This window comes from Vombatus ursinus, unplaced genomic scaffold (genome assembly GCF_900497805.2).
Source record: "Vombatus ursinus unplaced genomic scaffold, bare-nosed wombat genome assembly UNPS02014818.1, whole genome shotgun sequence".
In the NCBI taxonomy this organism is placed as follows: Eukaryota; Metazoa; Chordata; class Mammalia; order Diprotodontia; family Vombatidae; genus Vombatus; species Vombatus ursinus.
The window spans coordinates 24,744,126-24,761,618 of record NW_020954596.1 but is presented as its reverse complement, the minus strand read 5'-3'; the positions used below and the strand labels follow the sequence as shown (position 1 = coordinate 24,761,618).

The 17,493-nt window shown below is 37.7% G+C and overlaps 1 protein-coding gene across 5 annotated transcripts in view; it reads left to right on the top strand.

Annotated features, from left to right (window-relative positions):
• The window catches only part of PROM1 (prominin 1), a 151,661-nt gene that overhangs the window by 74,881 nt on the left and 59,287 nt on the right, over window positions 1-17,493 (top strand). For all 5 annotated transcript variants that reach the window (XM_027836693.1, XM_027836692.1, XM_027836689.1 and 2 more), the window contains exon 5: window positions 17,015-17,135. In XM_027836693.1, the coding sequence (XP_027692494.1) occupies window positions 17,015-17,135 (121 nt within the window). The remainder of the gene's footprint in view (window positions 1-17,014; window positions 17,136-17,493) is intronic.

The following is a 17,493-nucleotide window of genomic DNA, read 5'->3' as shown; positions in this document are numbered from 1 at the left end:
AGAGACCAATTGGAAGGCTGTTGCAACAACCTAGGTGATGGGGATCCTGAAATAAGGTGGCAGATGTGTGAATGGAGAGAAGGGGTCAGATATGAAAGATGTTAAGAAGGAGTGGTTTGATCTGGCAAATGGTTGGATATATGGGAGGAGAGAAGTGAAGAGTCTAGGATATGAATAAGCTTATGAATGTGGTGGACTAGAAGCATATAGGTGCTCTTGATAGAAATAGGAAATTTTGGAAGAGGAGGTTTTAGGAATGAGGAGGAAATATAATGAGTTTGATATTGAATATATTGAGTTTGAGGTGTGTCTCCCACATGTCTAGTTTGCAGTGTCCAGTAGGCATTTGATGCCTCCAAGGAATACTGGGGCAGTATGTAATCTGCAGAGGTGAGTTAAAAGCATAGGAGTTAATGAGCTTACCAAGAGAGTGTAGATACAAAAGAGAGGATCTAGGACAAAACTGTAGTGTACCCACAGGAAGTGGGTGTGAGATGAATGATGATCTAGGAAAAGAGACTTGGAATGAGGGGTCTGATAGGTAGGAGGAGAACCAGGAGAGAAAAGTGTCATGAAAACCCAAAGAGAAGAGAGAATCCAGGAAGAGAGGGTGGTCAGCAATGTCAAAAGCAACAGAAAGATGAGGATTGAAAAAAGAGTACGTTATTTAGCAATTAGAAGATCATGGCAATTAGGTTACTTAAAAATTATTAATCATATTGAGATGATTTTTATATTTAGAAGAGGGAGCTCAAGATAAGTGGTCCCAGTTTTTGGCAGGAATGGGAGAGTATAAAGCACTCTACTAAGAACAGTGAGTAGTGGATGTTGTTCATGGCTTGAGGAGAGATAAGAAAGTTTAAAGATGTTATGGGAAATATGATTAAGGGTGATTGTGCATGGTTTTGGTTGTGGTTGTGGTTAATCCTTTGTTCTTGAAGAGGACCATGACATCAGGGAGATGATGACTTTACTTGCAATTGACTTTGATTTGAGTGAGGGAGGGCTGTGCAAAGTTACCAGCCTCATTTTCTCCAACAGAGCCATCTGGGTCTAGTGGCCAGATATGGATCAGGACGACTGGAGGTGGCCCAGGATGCAGTGGGAGATGTTGGCCCTTTTAAGCTAAGGTCTTTTCAGGTTCTCACTTTGAGTGAAGCAATGCCCAGTCAGTGAACAGTCCTCTTTAAGCAATGAGTGAAGGGGTGGCCCCTCTACATTCAGGGAGAATAGAAAGGGTTGTTGAGTAGCCATTGAGATTAAATGATTCAGGGAACAAGGTTGTGTGCCTTCTTCTAGTACTATTCAACACCACACAAATAAGAACAGAGAAGGCAGATGGTAGAGGGAGGTTTCCAGGTTTGGGGTGTGGAAGGGGATGAGCAGTTGTCAGCTTAAGGGATCAGTATATTAAAAGAGCTGTCAAAAAGAGGAAAGTGGGGCCAGAGCAGGGTTGAAAGACCAAGGGATTCAGGAAGAGAGGTAGAATGCTTAGAAGTTGTGGTGAGGATGAATATATGGTAAGGCGCAGTGAAAAACAGTAAGTTTTGTTCAGAAAGAGGAATTTTAGAGTTCTGGATTATGGACATGAAAAATTTGTGGGTGATAATGTAACCAAGAGAATGACTGTCCCTGTGTTTTGAATTTGCATGATGGTGCAAGTCATGAGAGTTGAGGAAGTTGGGGAAATGGAGAGTTTTTAAAAGTGTCTGAGGGGATATCAACATGTGCATTGGAATCCCCAAGTATGAGGATTGCAAAGGAAGACCATGAGATAGACATTAAATTCTCAAGGAAGAAGAATTACCCAGGGGCTGGTGGATCACTGCCACCAGGATCAGATTGGGTGATATATCTGGACAGGGTGAAACGGTGAAGGAGGGAAGATGAATCAGTGATGGTGGCAGGAAGAGAGTTTTAGAAGTCACAGTAGGGAACAAAGAGTCTGCTTATTCCTGATCTTGGCTCAGTGTATTTGGGGGAGGGCAGAGAGGACATTAGTGAGAGCATACCTGATATTAGAGAGGATAGTCAGGGTTGATTCAGATTTTCATGATTAGAAGGAGATGAAAGGAATATGACAGGAAGAGCACTAATACAAATGGCAGTTTGTTAATGATAGCTGTCATTTGCATCAGTGTTCCTCATATGAAATGCAAGATCTTGGAATTTCATGCACACCTGCTAGACTGTTAACACTGGTGTACCTTCATGAAGGCAGAATCTTATTTAAATGGGAGCCAAGATGGTGGATTAGAGGCAACCCAACTGAACTCTCTGAACATTGCCTTCCAAACAACTTTTTTTTTTTGCTTTTTTGGTGAGTCAGTTGGGGTCAAGTGACTTGCCCAAGGTCACACAGCTAGGTAAGCATCAAGTATCTGAGGCTGGATTTGAACTCAGATCCTCCTGACTCCAAAGCTGGAGCTCTATCCACTGTACCACCTAGCTGCCCCCAAACAACTTTTTAAAAAAATGCTTCAAAACTAATTTTGGAGTGGCAGAGCTAACAAAAGGTTAGGGTGAGACTTTTTTTTGGCCTAAGAAAACTCAGGAGGTTAGGAGGATAAGTTTGTGACACTGAGTGGAAGCCTGTCCAGAGACCACACATGCCATGGTAGTAACTTAAAGAACTCTCACCCAGAGATGGTAAGGGCATCAGACAACTGGTCAGAAAGAGGTTATAAGGTGTCTCTTGGTGTCCCAGGGTACAACTGGCATGGACTGGCCCATGTGTACTTCTGGGTTGTAGTTCCAAGGTAGAGAGGAGTGCTGGGGGTTGATCACAAGGGAACAGGGGCCCTGGTCACAGATCCAAAGCAAAGATGAGTGAGTACTTGTGGTTGCAAGGGACCAGATGTCCTTCCTGGGTAAAGACTAGAGCACAAACTAGGAGAGCAATGACTGTACCTTTCCCAGCATCACACCACCTTGGAAGCCCCCAAAACTTGCAGCATGCCCCTCTCCCCCAAACTAGGTCTGAAAATAGCAACATGAAGAACCCTGAAGTTTGGGACAGTGCCTCTAACACCTAGGTGAACACAGCCCAGCTTTAACATAAAGTTAAAAGTCAAGAAATAGGCTAGAAAAAAATGAACAAACAAAAACTGTTACAAGCAAAACTTCTAAGAAAAATGATAATTGGATCCAAGTCCAACAAGAATTCCTGAAAATTAAAGAAATAAATGGTAGAGGAAAAATTTGGAAAATAAATGAGAGTGATGAAAGAAAATTATGAAAAGAGAATCAATAGCTTGGTAAAAAGACAAAAAATATTGAAGAAAATAATACCTTAAAAATAGAATTAGTCTAATGGTAAAAGAAGCACAAAAATTCAGTAAAGGAAAGGTCTCCTTTAAAAGTAGAATGGGTCAAATGGAAAAGGAGGTACAAAAATTCACTGAAGAAAATCATTCCTTAAAAATTAGAATTGGGCAAGTGGAAGCTAATGACTCCATGAGACATCAAGAAACAATAAACAAAGTCAAAAGAAAGGGGGAAAAATTAGAAGAATATGTGAAAGAAAAACTGCCCCAGTAGCTTAGATCCAGAGGGTGTAAAATAGAAATTGATGGAATCCACTGATAACTCCCTGAAAGAAATCCTAGAATGAGCCAAATTCCAGAGCTCCTGGGTCAAAGAGAAAAGTAGTTCAAGCAGCCAGAAAGAAACAATTCATACATTGTGGAACTACAATCAGGATCACACAAGATTTAGCAGTTTCCATGTTAAAGGACAGGAGAGTTTGAAATATGATACTATGAAGGGCAAAGGAGATAGAATTACAACTAAGAATCATCTACCCATCAAAACTGAGTATAATCCTTCAGGAGTAAAAGTGATTATTTAATGAAATAGAGCACTTTCAAGCATTCCTGATGGAAAGACCAGAGCTGGGTAGAAAATTGGACATTTAGACACAAGACTCAAGAAGCACAAAAAGGTAAACATAAACAGAAGTATATACAGAATAATTTGACATGTATATACCTATTTGTATCTGATGGTAGCCGTCTCTAGGGTAGGAGGGGGAGGGAAGGAAATAAAAGGAATTTACAAGATAATTATGTTTTATATTTGAAAAGAATAGCAAGTTATACGTGGTAGATTTACAGTTTCATATGCAATCAACTTTTTTTATTGTACTGTGTTGTAGAAATGCTTGTTTTATTCCATAAATTAAAAATAAAATTCTTTAAAAAAAAGGTGAACTTGAAAAAATAATCATAAGGGTCTCAATAAAGTTAAAATGTTTCCATTCCTGTATGGGAAATTGATACATGTAACTCCTAAGAACAATCTCAAAATAAAGGGATGAGAAAAAGTGATGCACTGGGAGAAGGGGCAAGGGAGTCTAGAGAAGTTTTCTCACATAAAAGAGGTATGCAAGGAAGAGCTTTTACAAGTGGAGGGGATGATGGGGGGGGCAATGCTTGAATCTTACTCTTATCTGAATTGGTTCAGAGACGGAAGAAAAAAATTTTGTGTGTGTGTGTGTGTAATATATAGCACACTCAGTTGTGTATAGAGATGTAACTTACCCAACAGGGAAATAGGAGAGAGAAAGGATTGGGGAGGGGAGGGAGAATTAATACAAGCAAAATATGTTTCAGGAGGCTTAGGATAAAAAGAAAGAAGAAACAGAAGAAAATGGGATAGAGAGACTACACAGTAATCATAACTGTGAATGTGAATGGGATGAGCTCACCCATAAAATGGAGGCAGATAGCAGAATGAATTAGAAACCAAAATCCAACAATATGTTGTTTACAAGAGTTGCATTTGAAATAGAAAGTCACAGAGTTAAAATAAAGGTCTGGGGCAGAATCCAATATACTTCATCTGACCTAAACAAAGGAAGGGATAGCAATCATGATCTCAACAAAGCAAAAATAAAAAGTAGGCCTAATTAAAAGAGATAATTAGAGAAACTACATTTTGATAAAAAGTATCATAGACAATGAAATAATAGCAAAGGTTTTTACAGCAAGTTTCTCTGATAAAGGTCTCATTTCTCAGACATATACTGAGGATAGAACTGAGTCAGATTTGTAAAATTAAGAGCCATTCCCCAGTTGATAAATGGTTGTCAAAAGGTACAAATAGGCAGTTTTTGGAAGTAGATATCTAAGCTATCTATAGTCAAATTAAAAAATGCTTTAAATTACTGTTGGTTAAGGGCAACTAGGTGGAGCAGTGGATAGAGCACCGACCCTGAAGTCAGGAGGACCTGAGTTCAATTCTGGCCTCAGACCAAACACTTGACACTTACTAGCTGTGTGACCCTGGGCAAGTCACTTAACCCCAATTGCCTAAAAAAAAACAAAAACCAAATAAATTACTATTGGTTAGAGAAAGGCAAATTAAAACAACTCTGATGTACAACCTCACAACTATTGGAAATGACAAATGCTGGAGGGGATGAAAGAAAAAAATAGGTACACTAATGAACCGTTGGTGGGGTAGTAAACTGGTCTAACCATTCTAGAGAATAATTTGTAACTAGACCCAAAGGGCTATAAAAGTGCAAAACCATTTCTCAGTCTGTATCCTAAAGAGATCAAAGAAATCAGAAAAGGACCTATGTGTACAAAAATGTTTGTAGCAGCTCTTTTTATGATGGCAAAGAATTGGAAATTAAAGGGATGCTCATCCACTGGGGAATGTCTGAACAAGTTGTAGCATATGATTGTGATGGAAATACTGTTGTGCTGTGAGAAATGTTGAGGGAGAGTGTTCAGAAAAACATGGGAAGACCTATATGACCTGATGCAAAGTGAAGTGAGAAGAATTGGGACATCATTCTGGACAGTAATAGCAATGTTATAAAAATAATCTGCTGTCAGATTGTCAAAGCCTTGACTACTCTGATCAATACTGTGATTCAAGATAATTCTAAAGGATTCTTGATGGAAAAATGCATTTTCCCTCCAGAGAGAGAACTGATGAACTGAGTACAAATTAAAGAATAATTTTCTCACTTTATTTTTCTTGCTTTAAAAAAAGAAAAAGTAATGGCTAATATGGAAATAGGTTTTGCCTGATTTCACATGTATATTTGATAGCTTGCTTGTTTTCTCAGTGGGTTAGGAGAGTGGGTGAGAGGGAAGAAGAAAATTTGGAATTCAAAATTTAAAAATAATGTTTAAAATTATAAATTACAATTTTTTTAAAAAAAAACTAAGGTTACAAATGGCTGATTATGTAAAATCTGGTCTGGACAGAAATATATATATTAAATATCAGCATTATCAAAATAAATAAAGCTACATTATTGGTTTTGATAATGCAAAGTTAGAATCCTAATTATAAATTCCGTTACCTTTTCTTGCCGTGGGAAGCAGCTAAATTTCATTTTGTGCTTGATGTTTCTCAGTGAGATTTGGGGTTAGGACAGCATAAAAGCACATAGTGTAGGTAGCATCATGTTTAAGATCTGAATTCCCCTCACACTTGATGCTTAAGGCAGTCTGGGATAGAGTCAGTGTTACCACCAGATGCCTGGCTGTCAGTTCTTCCTCTGAAGTATCCTTAGGAATGAACAGTTCCTGCAGCTGTGGGAGATCTACCACCTCCCTGGCTACAAGAGAAAAAATGTCAATTAAGGCCAGAATGCTTGTCATCCCCAGCAAGGAGCCCTGAGCATTTCCTGTGAGCCATGGAATTCAACATCATTTGCAGACATATGGTATAGTGTTGCTGACTCTGTAGACATGTCCTTACTAATCAGCTCTAACTGAAAAAGTGTCATTCTGAAAAACCTAGAAATAGATTGGTTTTCCCAAAATCTGTTTTAAAATTTTGTTTTAGATAAACAACAGCCGCCTGTTTCATTCCTGCTTAAGATATTTAAGATAATTATGGGAGCATGTTTTACCTGGTGTCTTAGACGTATATTTACATCTAAATATATGTATAAAATAATGACCTATTTGTTTATAAAAGGTGTGCTTTTATTTCCTATTTGGGGTTTTTCTTCTTCTCCTGGAATTCAAACACATAGTGGCCATATCTCATAGCCTAAGTGGCTGAATTATTTACATTATATTTAAAATGTCAAAATATATAAAATTTATAAACTAGTTAAAGCTCTAAAACCAGAAGTATGCTTGACATCCATTCATGCAAATAATGTAGACTAAATTTATCTTCCTTTTTTTCTTTTGCTCTTGAGAACTCATTAGCATCAAACATTCAGAGGATTTTTTTTTTGTCCATAGCATTCTTTTATTATGTGATTTGAGTTGGAGCTAACTTCTCAGCTATGATAGTTTCCCCTCCTCTCCAGCCTCCAATCAGAATTCAACCTCAATTCAATTTGACTAACATTTCTTAACTATCTCTTGTATGCAGAATACTGTGCTTAAGGCAATAAGGGAGATAGAAAGTTTGCAAAGACATGGTTCCAGCCATCATACAGTCTACACTGCAGGGCTTCTCAAACTGTGGATCATGGCTGGAAACCACAGTTTGAGAAGTGTTGAAGGGGTCTGACTGGAAAAAGTTTAAGAAGTTCTGGCTACAGTGTAGTAGGAGAAAATGATAGCTACACAAATATCTAGGGTAGAAGGACTGTATTTTGTCTCTTTTTGTATCCTCGGTACTTAGCACTAAGTAAGTGCTTAAGAAATGTTTATTGATTAATTTGACTAAAGAGACCAGGGAAGGCATTATGTAGAGAATGAAATTTGCTTTGGTCTTTAAAGGTGTTGGTACAAAGTGTACAGTCTAGGTTCAGAGTGGGAGAGGAGAGACAGGTATTTCAAGCATAAGGAATGATGAGAACATAGGCACAGAAGAAGTGTGTATGAGTTAAGTCCAAGTAGCTTGATTTGAACAGAGCATGGGGTGAAGAAAGGTAGCAAATGCTTCAGAAGAAGAGTGCAGGAATCAGAGTCAGAAGAACTAGGTTTGATTCTTGGCTTTTTTTTTCTTCTAACTGTGTGTGATCTTGAGCAAGCGACATTTTGGATCTCAGTTTCCTCAACTGTAAAGTGAACCAATTGGACTAGATGATCTCAAAGGTCCCTACAAGCTCCAGGTCTATGATTCTTTATAGCAGAGAGTAATGTATGATAAAGCACCACTAGGGGATCTAGAGTGACAGGCTAAGGACTTTAACTGGTACTTGGTTAATAGGGAGCCATTGAAGGGTTTTGATCCAAGGAATGACCTGTCCATATCTATGCAGAAACAGCAGGAAGACAGGTTTGGAAGGGAAAGAAGGTTGAAATGGGAAGATTTCCTAGGAGTCAATTTGAGGTTATATTATAACCCAACGTTATAAAATCGTTCCAGGATTGATAAACTATTTGGGTTCATTGAATCCCTAATTAAAGAAGAAAATGGAAAATTATTTTATCTTAATAATCTCATGAATTCATCTATTAGTTTATATTTAAAATGTATTTCTTGTGGTAGGGCAGGAATTACTTGAGATTTTGTTGATATCAGCATCAACCAGAAGAGAAAATTCCTATTTCCTATGAAGGTTGGTGTCTTCTCTGAAGCTCATGCTCTTTAAAGAGTTACCTGAAGCACTGAGACATTAAGCAACAGGCCCAAGGAAACTCATCCATTATGTCTTAGAGTTTGGTCATGAGCCCAAGGCCTTCCCAAATGTGAAACCAGCTCTCTCTCCACTATGCCACAGGTGCCTCTTCTTGAGATAATAGATATATAACCATAAAGCACTGCATTCTCATGCACACACACATGTATGCACACATCTGCATACACTTATGTGTGCATGTGTGTGCTGAACATGCTTGTGTATGTGTGTACATGATATAATATCTATTTGGACAGTGTGATATAGTTGAAAGAATGCAAGAGTCAGAAGAACGGGCTTTGATTCTTAACTTTTTTTCCTACTACCTTGGGCAAGTGACATAATTTGGGCCTCAGTTTCCTCAACTGTAAAGTGAGTCTATTGGACTGGATGACACTACACATAGGGATGTGTATAGATACATGTATGTATATCTATAACTGTATATATGACATTTTATGTGTCATTTTAGGGTTTTCAAAACGGTTTTATATAAATGTCATTTCACTTGATCGTCACAATCCTTTCTGTGAATTAAATGGTACAGATGTTATCCCCATTTTATAAGTGAGCAACCTCAGACTAAGATGGTTCAAATGATTTGGTTGCACTGCTGGCAAATGTCTGCGTCAGGATTCCTGTCTTCAGATTCAGTGCTCTCTCCACCACACCCCACTGCCTGTCTAACAATGTGAACTGGGGTTATTATAATTATATCTAAATGAGCTTGACCTTTGAGGGAGTTGTATCAGCATTAATTCATACTAAGTTAATCTCTTTTTACTTTATTTTCAGGTGAAGTAGGACACAACATATGTTTTAGAATTTGTATCCTTCTCTCTTGAGTACCTCTTGCTCCCCTTAAGAATTTCTTCAAATATCTGTTGACCAGTGTTTAATCACTACAGGTTTTGAAAGCAGGACTAAGAGATGAGGACTAAAGGAAAAACAGAATTTCTTTGGTGAGATTAGATAAAGTGAAGTTGATGTCAATATACAGAAAACATCCCCTAGATGTCCAGATGCTATAGAATGTGTGTGTGTGTGTGTGTGTGTGTATCTGTACTTAATTGTAGCCTTCTTGGGGGATGGGGCAAGAGGATACGAGAAAAAAAGAACAAAGTAAAAAGTGCACAGCAGAGAACAAAAGAAAAATTACAAGGAAGCAAAGAAAAGATGGACAGCTCTGAACACAATGTGTAGTATTTATTATATAGGCTTTCTTGAAATGGAAATTTATTGCTGTATATTTTGAATCCTCTCTTACTCTCAGCTATACACGTGGTAATGCTTTTTTTTCTTTTCTCATTTTGTATTTAAGTTTATAATGTTTCTTTGTCTTTTCTTAATTGTGTATTCAAGTTTTAGTATTTAAGTTTAAAATAAATTAATTTTTAAACAAGAGAGAGAGAAAAAGAAGGAAAATAGACATGCAGAGTAAGGGATGATGATACAGGCTGAGCACTGGAGAAAACAGCTTGGGCCACAGAGTAGAAATACAGAGCAAATGTATGTGCTGGGGCCCTCCCTCCTCCACCTTCCCCAAATATGAGCGAGGCCTGTTTTGTTGTTTTATTGTTTGTTTGATTTTTTGCCTTTCATCTTTGTTCCACCCTTGTACAGTATAGTATTTGGTAAAATACATAGCAGGAAATTTAATAAGTACTCATTGAATAGAATGAGATTGAGAATCAGGAACCATGGGTTCTGGTTCTAGGTCTTGCTCTGCTACTGAAGGAATGTGTAATGGTGGCCCCATCACTTCCTTTACCCTCTTGGGGCCTCCTGTTCCACATCCTTGAAATGAGAGGTTCAGGCTGAATGACATCTTAGATTGCTTCCAAACAAGGGTATGCTAGGGCCACCTCATATTAATTGTTAAACTTTCAGTTGGAGTGTTTCACCTCTGAAATCAGCAAACACTAAAAATCATGACTTGATTATTATTTTGTTGATTGTCTAAACTTAAGAAGTAATGACAAAAATGTTAACAATGCAGATCAAACATAAAAGTGCCATATGTGCATTTTTTAGAGATCCCTCTATTTTCCTCCCTCCTTAAACCCCCCCTCCAAAAATCCATGATCTGTAAAATGTAAAAAAATTTGTTCTACCTACCAATTCCTAGGTAGTTTTGAGGAAAGTGCCTTGTAAAAGTTAATGTGTTAAAACATTATTCAGTTGGGTAAGTCATTCACACTGGGTTTCAGTTTCTTTTATCTTTAAAATAAAAGTAAGGAGCAATGTGATGTAGCAGATAGTGGGCTAGGACTGAAGTCTGGAAAACCTGGTTTGGGGTCCTGATATTGAAACCTTTTAGTGTCCTGGTCAAAGCTGTCAGACCCCAAATTATAGTGCAGTTGCCAATCTGCATTGGTGCATTTCCACACCAAGAGTTTCCCACAGTAATGAAAAACAGATCTAGAGAAAAAGTTCTTAATAAAAATGATCAGACAGCATAATCATTAATAACCTTTTAAGACCTAAAAATTCTGCCTCTGTGATTATGTGTATTAGTCATTTAGCTACACACTCACAGAAATGCAGTTAGGAGGATTTTGATTTTATATCACTCAAAGAAGTATTTCAGTGACTTGGTTTATTTCCTAGAGATGACAATACTTTTTTACTTGACAAACCTTTCTTTTTAAAAGCTCAGAACTCTTAGCTCACCCCATTATCTGGTTCAGCAAGAGGATATTAAATCCAAAGGCAAGGTACTTCACCATAGATTACATTTGAAAGAAATTGATTGGTAATTTCATTGTGAAAGTTCTGTTCGAATTTTTCTTTTCCCCTTTTTTCCTTTCTTTTTAAAAATGAGCAGGTACTGAGGAAGAAATAGTTTTGCACTGGGGAATCTTCTGTCTTGCCCTTTGTTGGTTTGAAGCCTTTTCCATCTGCAGATGTGGAGGGAGCTAGAATTCCACCAGATTGGTATGGCTAACATCTGTTCATATAATTTGTCTGGCCATCACTCGAAGATGGAATATCTTCCCTTTGCTGAGTTGACTGTTTAAACAGATGCACTTCTCTTTATTCTGTTCTAGAAAATGTCAAGTTCTCTAGCACTTTTCTCCCACCCCTTGTTTCCTTATACTTTCATCACTGCACTTTTACGTTGCTTTTATAAGGTGATGAAAAACCAGATATTCCCTTGACTTGTCCAAGTTATTAAGCTGAATGAGGTTTCCAGATTTGAGTCAAGTACATGAGTTTTGGTAACTCAGCTACAGTGAAATTTGAATCTTGGTCCTTTTCAGAAAACTGAGTTCATTCTTGAGAGGATGTAATTATTGCTTCCTGGCTTGGTGAACACTACCACTTAGGTATAGAGAAAGAACAACCCTAAAAATTGAAAAGCTTTTGTGAGCTTGACTTTGAGGATTAGTCATTCTGGAGAAAGAGAGAGACAGAGACAGAGAGAGAGACAGAGAGATCGATCCTCTACAAATAAATATCTCATTTTTTCACTTACATCCTCAGTGTTAAGTACATAATACTTAATATATACTTTAAAATTCATTCATTAATATAGAGATTTACTTATGGATATGATGTCTCTTTCAGCATAGAGACAGACATTATTGATATGGCATGTTACCTTACTAATGTGTTGAAATTGTATAGTTAATAGTGTACACACACACACACACGGTTTCTTTTGATCAAATAGGAGACTGAAGTTTTCCTTTATTATTTCTGCAAATTGCTTAACCAGGTGATTCATTCAAAGTCATTCTCACTTTTGTCAGAAATGTGGGTTTCATTATTTATTATCACAGCATCCATATCCTCAGATTGTAAACCAGCCTTTGTTCAAAGTGATTTTCCTTAACAACTGGCTAACTTGGGGAAACTGAATCTGACTTTCAATTCTTGCTTTTCTTAATGAAGTAAGTTTTTCCAAAGTGAGAGATCCCTTTGAAGGGATCCTTTGAAGGGAGAAGTTCACTTGAGGTTCTTTTTCAATACTGTGTCTTATTTCCTAAGTCCCCTGACAAAGGACAATGTGGTTTTTGGGTAGACAATGTGAAATAAGTCTTCAAGACATGAGTGAGTTGACGATGTCAGTGATGCATTGTGGTTTAGTGGAGAGATAAAAGGCCTCGGTTCAAGGGCTCCTTTGACTTGGCCGTGTTGTGATCCTGGCCAAATCAATCCCTCAGTGTTCTGGACATCTCTCTTAAGGCCATCAGTTGTAGAGAAGATGTTGATGTAGATGTATAGGAGTTTTCTCACCCCAAAATTCCATGTACTAATGAAATGACAGGTCTTGTCCCCTATCCCCTATGGAGTTTAAGAATAAAGTTGCTCTCAAAATATTTTTAATTAATAAAAAAAGCTTTAGTGGTGCCTTTTATTTTTTACACAACAGGCATTTCTGGATAGAAGGGCACAGTGCCTCTTCCCGCTGCCCCTCTATCCCAGACTGAACCCTTAAAATAAAAGGGTTAAAAAGTTAAACAAAAACAGATATCGTGTAGAACTATATGACAATCTATACAACATGTGATCCCTTTTGCTTTGCTGAGTGAATTAATTCTCTTTTTCTTCTCTGAGACCAAAATTTGTTATTATAATTATCCAGAGGTTAGTTTCCTTCCCTCATCCTTTTGATTTACATTTTTCTTGTCATTGTGTATATTTTTCTGCTTATTTCATTGTGAATTAGTTTGAGATTTTTTTGTGTCATGAATGCCTCCCTTTTTCCTCCTCCCCCACCTTGGCAGCCTGGTAAAGCCCAAAGGCCCCTTGTCTAAGAAAAATGTTTTTAAGTGTATAAGACAAGAGAATTAAAAAGAAACCAATTATAGTTAACAAAATATTTTTTAAAGCAACTCCAGATTAAGAGCCCTTAGTTAGGCAGATGGGCAGCTAAGTGGTATGGTGGATAGAGTGCCAGGCCTGGAGTCAGGAAGATCTGAGTTCAGATCCAGCCACAGACACTTACTAGCTATGTGTAGGTGTATATGTGGGCAACTGCTAGGTAGTATAGTGGATAGAGTGCTGGGCCTGGACTCAGGAAGATGAGTCTTCCAGAGTTCAAATCTGGCCTCAGATACTAGTGTGGGACCCTGGGCAAGTCACTTAATCCTATTTGCCTCAGTTTCCCCAACTGTAAGATGAGCTGGAAATGGCATACACTCCAGTATATTTGCCTAGAAAACCCCAAATGGAATCATGAAGAGTTGTACATGACTGAACAACAACATTTAGGCAGATTTGCTAATTTCCTATGATTTTCTTGTGGTCTTAATTTCTTAGTGGATAATAATTTCATATATAATAGAACATCCATTTTGTTTCTAGTTCTTTGTTAACACAAAATATTGCTTTATGAATGTAACTCTTAAGAGTATTAACTGTGCTTTTCATTTTACATTGAAAAATGGATTTTTCTTGAAATGCTTGCATTTCAGAGGAGTAAAAAATATAGAGAGCAGCTTCTGTCAAAATAACATTAAGTCTGGTTATCTTTGATAATAGCATCCAATTTGAAGTGGTACAAAAGCTATTATGTCAAAGAGGGAAGAAAATACATAATTATAAGCCCTTAATTTTAAAAAATCATTTACATATTTAGTGCAGTGAAATCCATTTGACAATATGAAGAGAAAGTGCAGCATCTTTATCTTCTTGACTTGATAAGTCACTGCCTTTGAATTGTCCATTCTACTGTATGCTCGCAGACTTCTTTACAGAGTGATCTGCATTCTGACTGCACCATTCAAAGAAACCTATTTCAGTTACTATGTCTAAGCTCTTTATTCTCAAGCCCCGTATTACACTGTAAGTTACGTGAGGGCAGGGATTATATCATTTTGACCTTTTTAATCTCCAGCACCTTGCATGTGGTCGGCACTTCCACAGGTTGACATCAAAGGTTCCAATATAAAATTTCACAGCATCTTAAAATTTGTCTGAAATTTAGCATCAAAGGTGCCATCCAGTTGTGTACTGTCAATTTCTCACTGTGTTGTTTTTTTCTTGATTGAGATCGTTCAGGATCAGCAGGGACTTGGACCCATATAGCACTCAATATGCAGCAGCCGAGTTCCTTTGCTGATTGCTCGTCTTCATGTTGTAGGAGTTAAAACAATTTCTTGAAGAACAGGAAAAAAAAAAGGCAGCCTATGACTTACATATAAATAACCACCCAGGAAGAGCCCATTACAAGAATTCCACTTTGCTCCCATCACCAGCATCCCCTCCATTCTAGACATTCCATTTATCTAGTATCCCTCTACCATTACCCTTCTGCACTTCTCAGCTCTAGGAGGCTTAGTACAGGTCAATAGTGAAATGTTTGCTGATGAGGCTGACCAGAATCAGAAGAGATACAGATGGAAACATAACTGCATGGAGCACAGATACTTTGGTTCATATCCCTGCTTTGCCATTTTCTCTCTGTGCAGTGGTCTTCTGCAAAAACAAACAAACAAAAAAAAAACCCACAACCACTCGGTTTCTTTTTTTAATAAAATGAAGAATTTGACAAAAAAGACCTCTATAGGCTTTTCCATATCTAAAATCCAATTATAGAGTAGAGAGAAGGAAGTGTAATCCCTGGGGCTGTTGTTGCCCTCCTACCATGGGGAAATCCCCATTCTAAGCCTTGATCATGGACAGACAAGGAGAATTGATGATTCCAACATCACAGGCCACACAAGTTGAAGCTGGGGTTTTGGTCTCCCAAGCTGAGAATCTGAAAGCATTTTTGCCCAATGGAAATAGTGTCACACATGATAAGAAGTTCTGGTAACTATGGTTACCATGTGATCTTTTTTTTTTCCACAGAGCTTCAAGCACTTTATGGATAAAATAGATTTTTGTCTGGCTTATCTGGGAACCTAACCACCATGGAGAGCATTGGGTTTTGTTTTTGTTTTTGTTTTTTCCTTTTTTGTTATTGTTGTTGTTGTTGGGAAGTGCAGCTCAATGTTCATAACAAATTATTTGCAAATTAACTTTTGTAGCACAACCCTTGTGTAAGATGAGAACTGCATGTAAAAACAATGCAAATCTCAGCAGCAGCTTTTGTTTAAGAAAGGAAAATAAACAAATCTGTGTCCTGTATTAGAAACTTGGAAAACCTGCTCCCTGGTCATTTTTGAGCTCCTCAAAGGGGAACTCGCCTTCCAAATGAATTCCAGGGAGCAGGATTCTCTTACTGTGATCTATGGGAAAATGTAGTTTTGTGAAATTGTATTTAGTTCCATACCTCCACCTAGTGGCTGGATGAACTTTTGATATAAAACGGAACCCATGATTTAAAAAGTGGCTGACATTTTAAAAAAAATATCTTGGAGGTCTTAGCAAGTACATGAGATCCAGAACTGGAAGAGAGCTCAGAGGTTATCTAGCCCAACCTCCTCTTTGCTACAGATGAGGGAAGTGAGGTTCATTGAAGTTGTGACTTTCCAAGGACAGAGGTACGATTTGAACTCAATTTGTGAGGACCCTGGGATAAGGTATTTCACTAAATGACTTTTCTTTGTGTTATCATGAAAAACAATGATCAAATAAATTTAAATTAATTAACTACTAAGGACTGATCCATACTGGGCTTTAAAAGGTCAATTTAAGACATTTAAATATTTAGAAAAACATTTAATTCTTTAATTTTTAAAATTCTTTTTAAATTTTATTTTAATTCTTTTTTTAAAGAAAGGTTGACAATTTCATGTTATACAGACTTTCGTGCATGTTAACATGATTTATAATTCAATTCAATACAGATTGATTAACATCTACTTGATGAGCAACACTTTGTGAGTTGCTTAGGGGTTCAGAGATGAAGGAAGACATAATCTCTGCCTTCAAGGAGTTTATAGTCTTGGGGGGAAAATATGTTGTTTGGATAGGGGTGTGGGGGGTGTGTGTGTGTGTGTTGAGAGTGAGAGAGGAGAAAAGGAGAAAGAAGAAAAAAAAGTGAGAGATCTCAACTCCTTCACTTGTATAACCTGGGGCAAGTCATTAAATCTCTGCATCTCAGTTTCTTTTGTATAAAATGGCTTTCACACTTGGTTGCCCTTGATATCACTTGAAATCTTATGTTGCAAAATATGCATATTGTACTGCCAGGGTCAGAGCCAAAGTGATTCGAAGGGGAGAGATCAGTAACAGGAAAGAATGAACAGTCTCGAAATGCTTTGTGGAAGGTGGGGAGCTCCTGAGGTGGGCCTGGAAAGTAGGGTAGGGTGGTACAGTGATGGTGCACACAAAGGCACAGGGACTGTCTTTCCGGCAAGTATTTCATTCTCTGGACCATCGGTCAGCATTAGGACTGCAGTGAAGTCTGTGCCAGAAGCCTTGTAGAGGTTTACAGGAGGGTGGGGAGAAACTTGCTTCCTCTTTATGACTGCAGAGAGGCTAGGCCATATCAGCCTTATTATGTCCGGATGTTAGCCAGAGAGTGTCCTGTCACATGGAAACATCTCTTCTTTCTTGTCTCTGCAGTATCGGTGTTTTTTGCGCTTTTGCCACAAACCAGAACCTTACAACTCAAGTTCAAGGAATGCGGCCTCTAATAAAGAGTAATTTTAAAGACCTGAGAACTCTTCTGACTGATACTCCAGAGGTAATGACATAATTTCTTAGTATAAGATGATGAAATCCTGCTGTTGCAGGATTTTATGACTCTTTTTTTTTGCAAGAAGAAGTCATGACTTTTAAATGAAGGAGTGTGGTTTAATAGGAAGAGCACTTGATTTGAAATCAGAAAACCTTATTTTGAATCCTAATGCTGCCCATTTGTGTGACTGAACACATTTTTTTAACTTCCCTGGGCCTCAGTCTGCTCCTTTGTAAAATGGGAATACTATTAGTTGTTCTACCTCACTCACAAAGTAGAGGAGGAAAGTGGAAGATAATAGAACTATCCCTTTTGTCCCAAAAATTGTAGTGCAATTTTAAGCTATTAACGCTTTAAAGCTTTT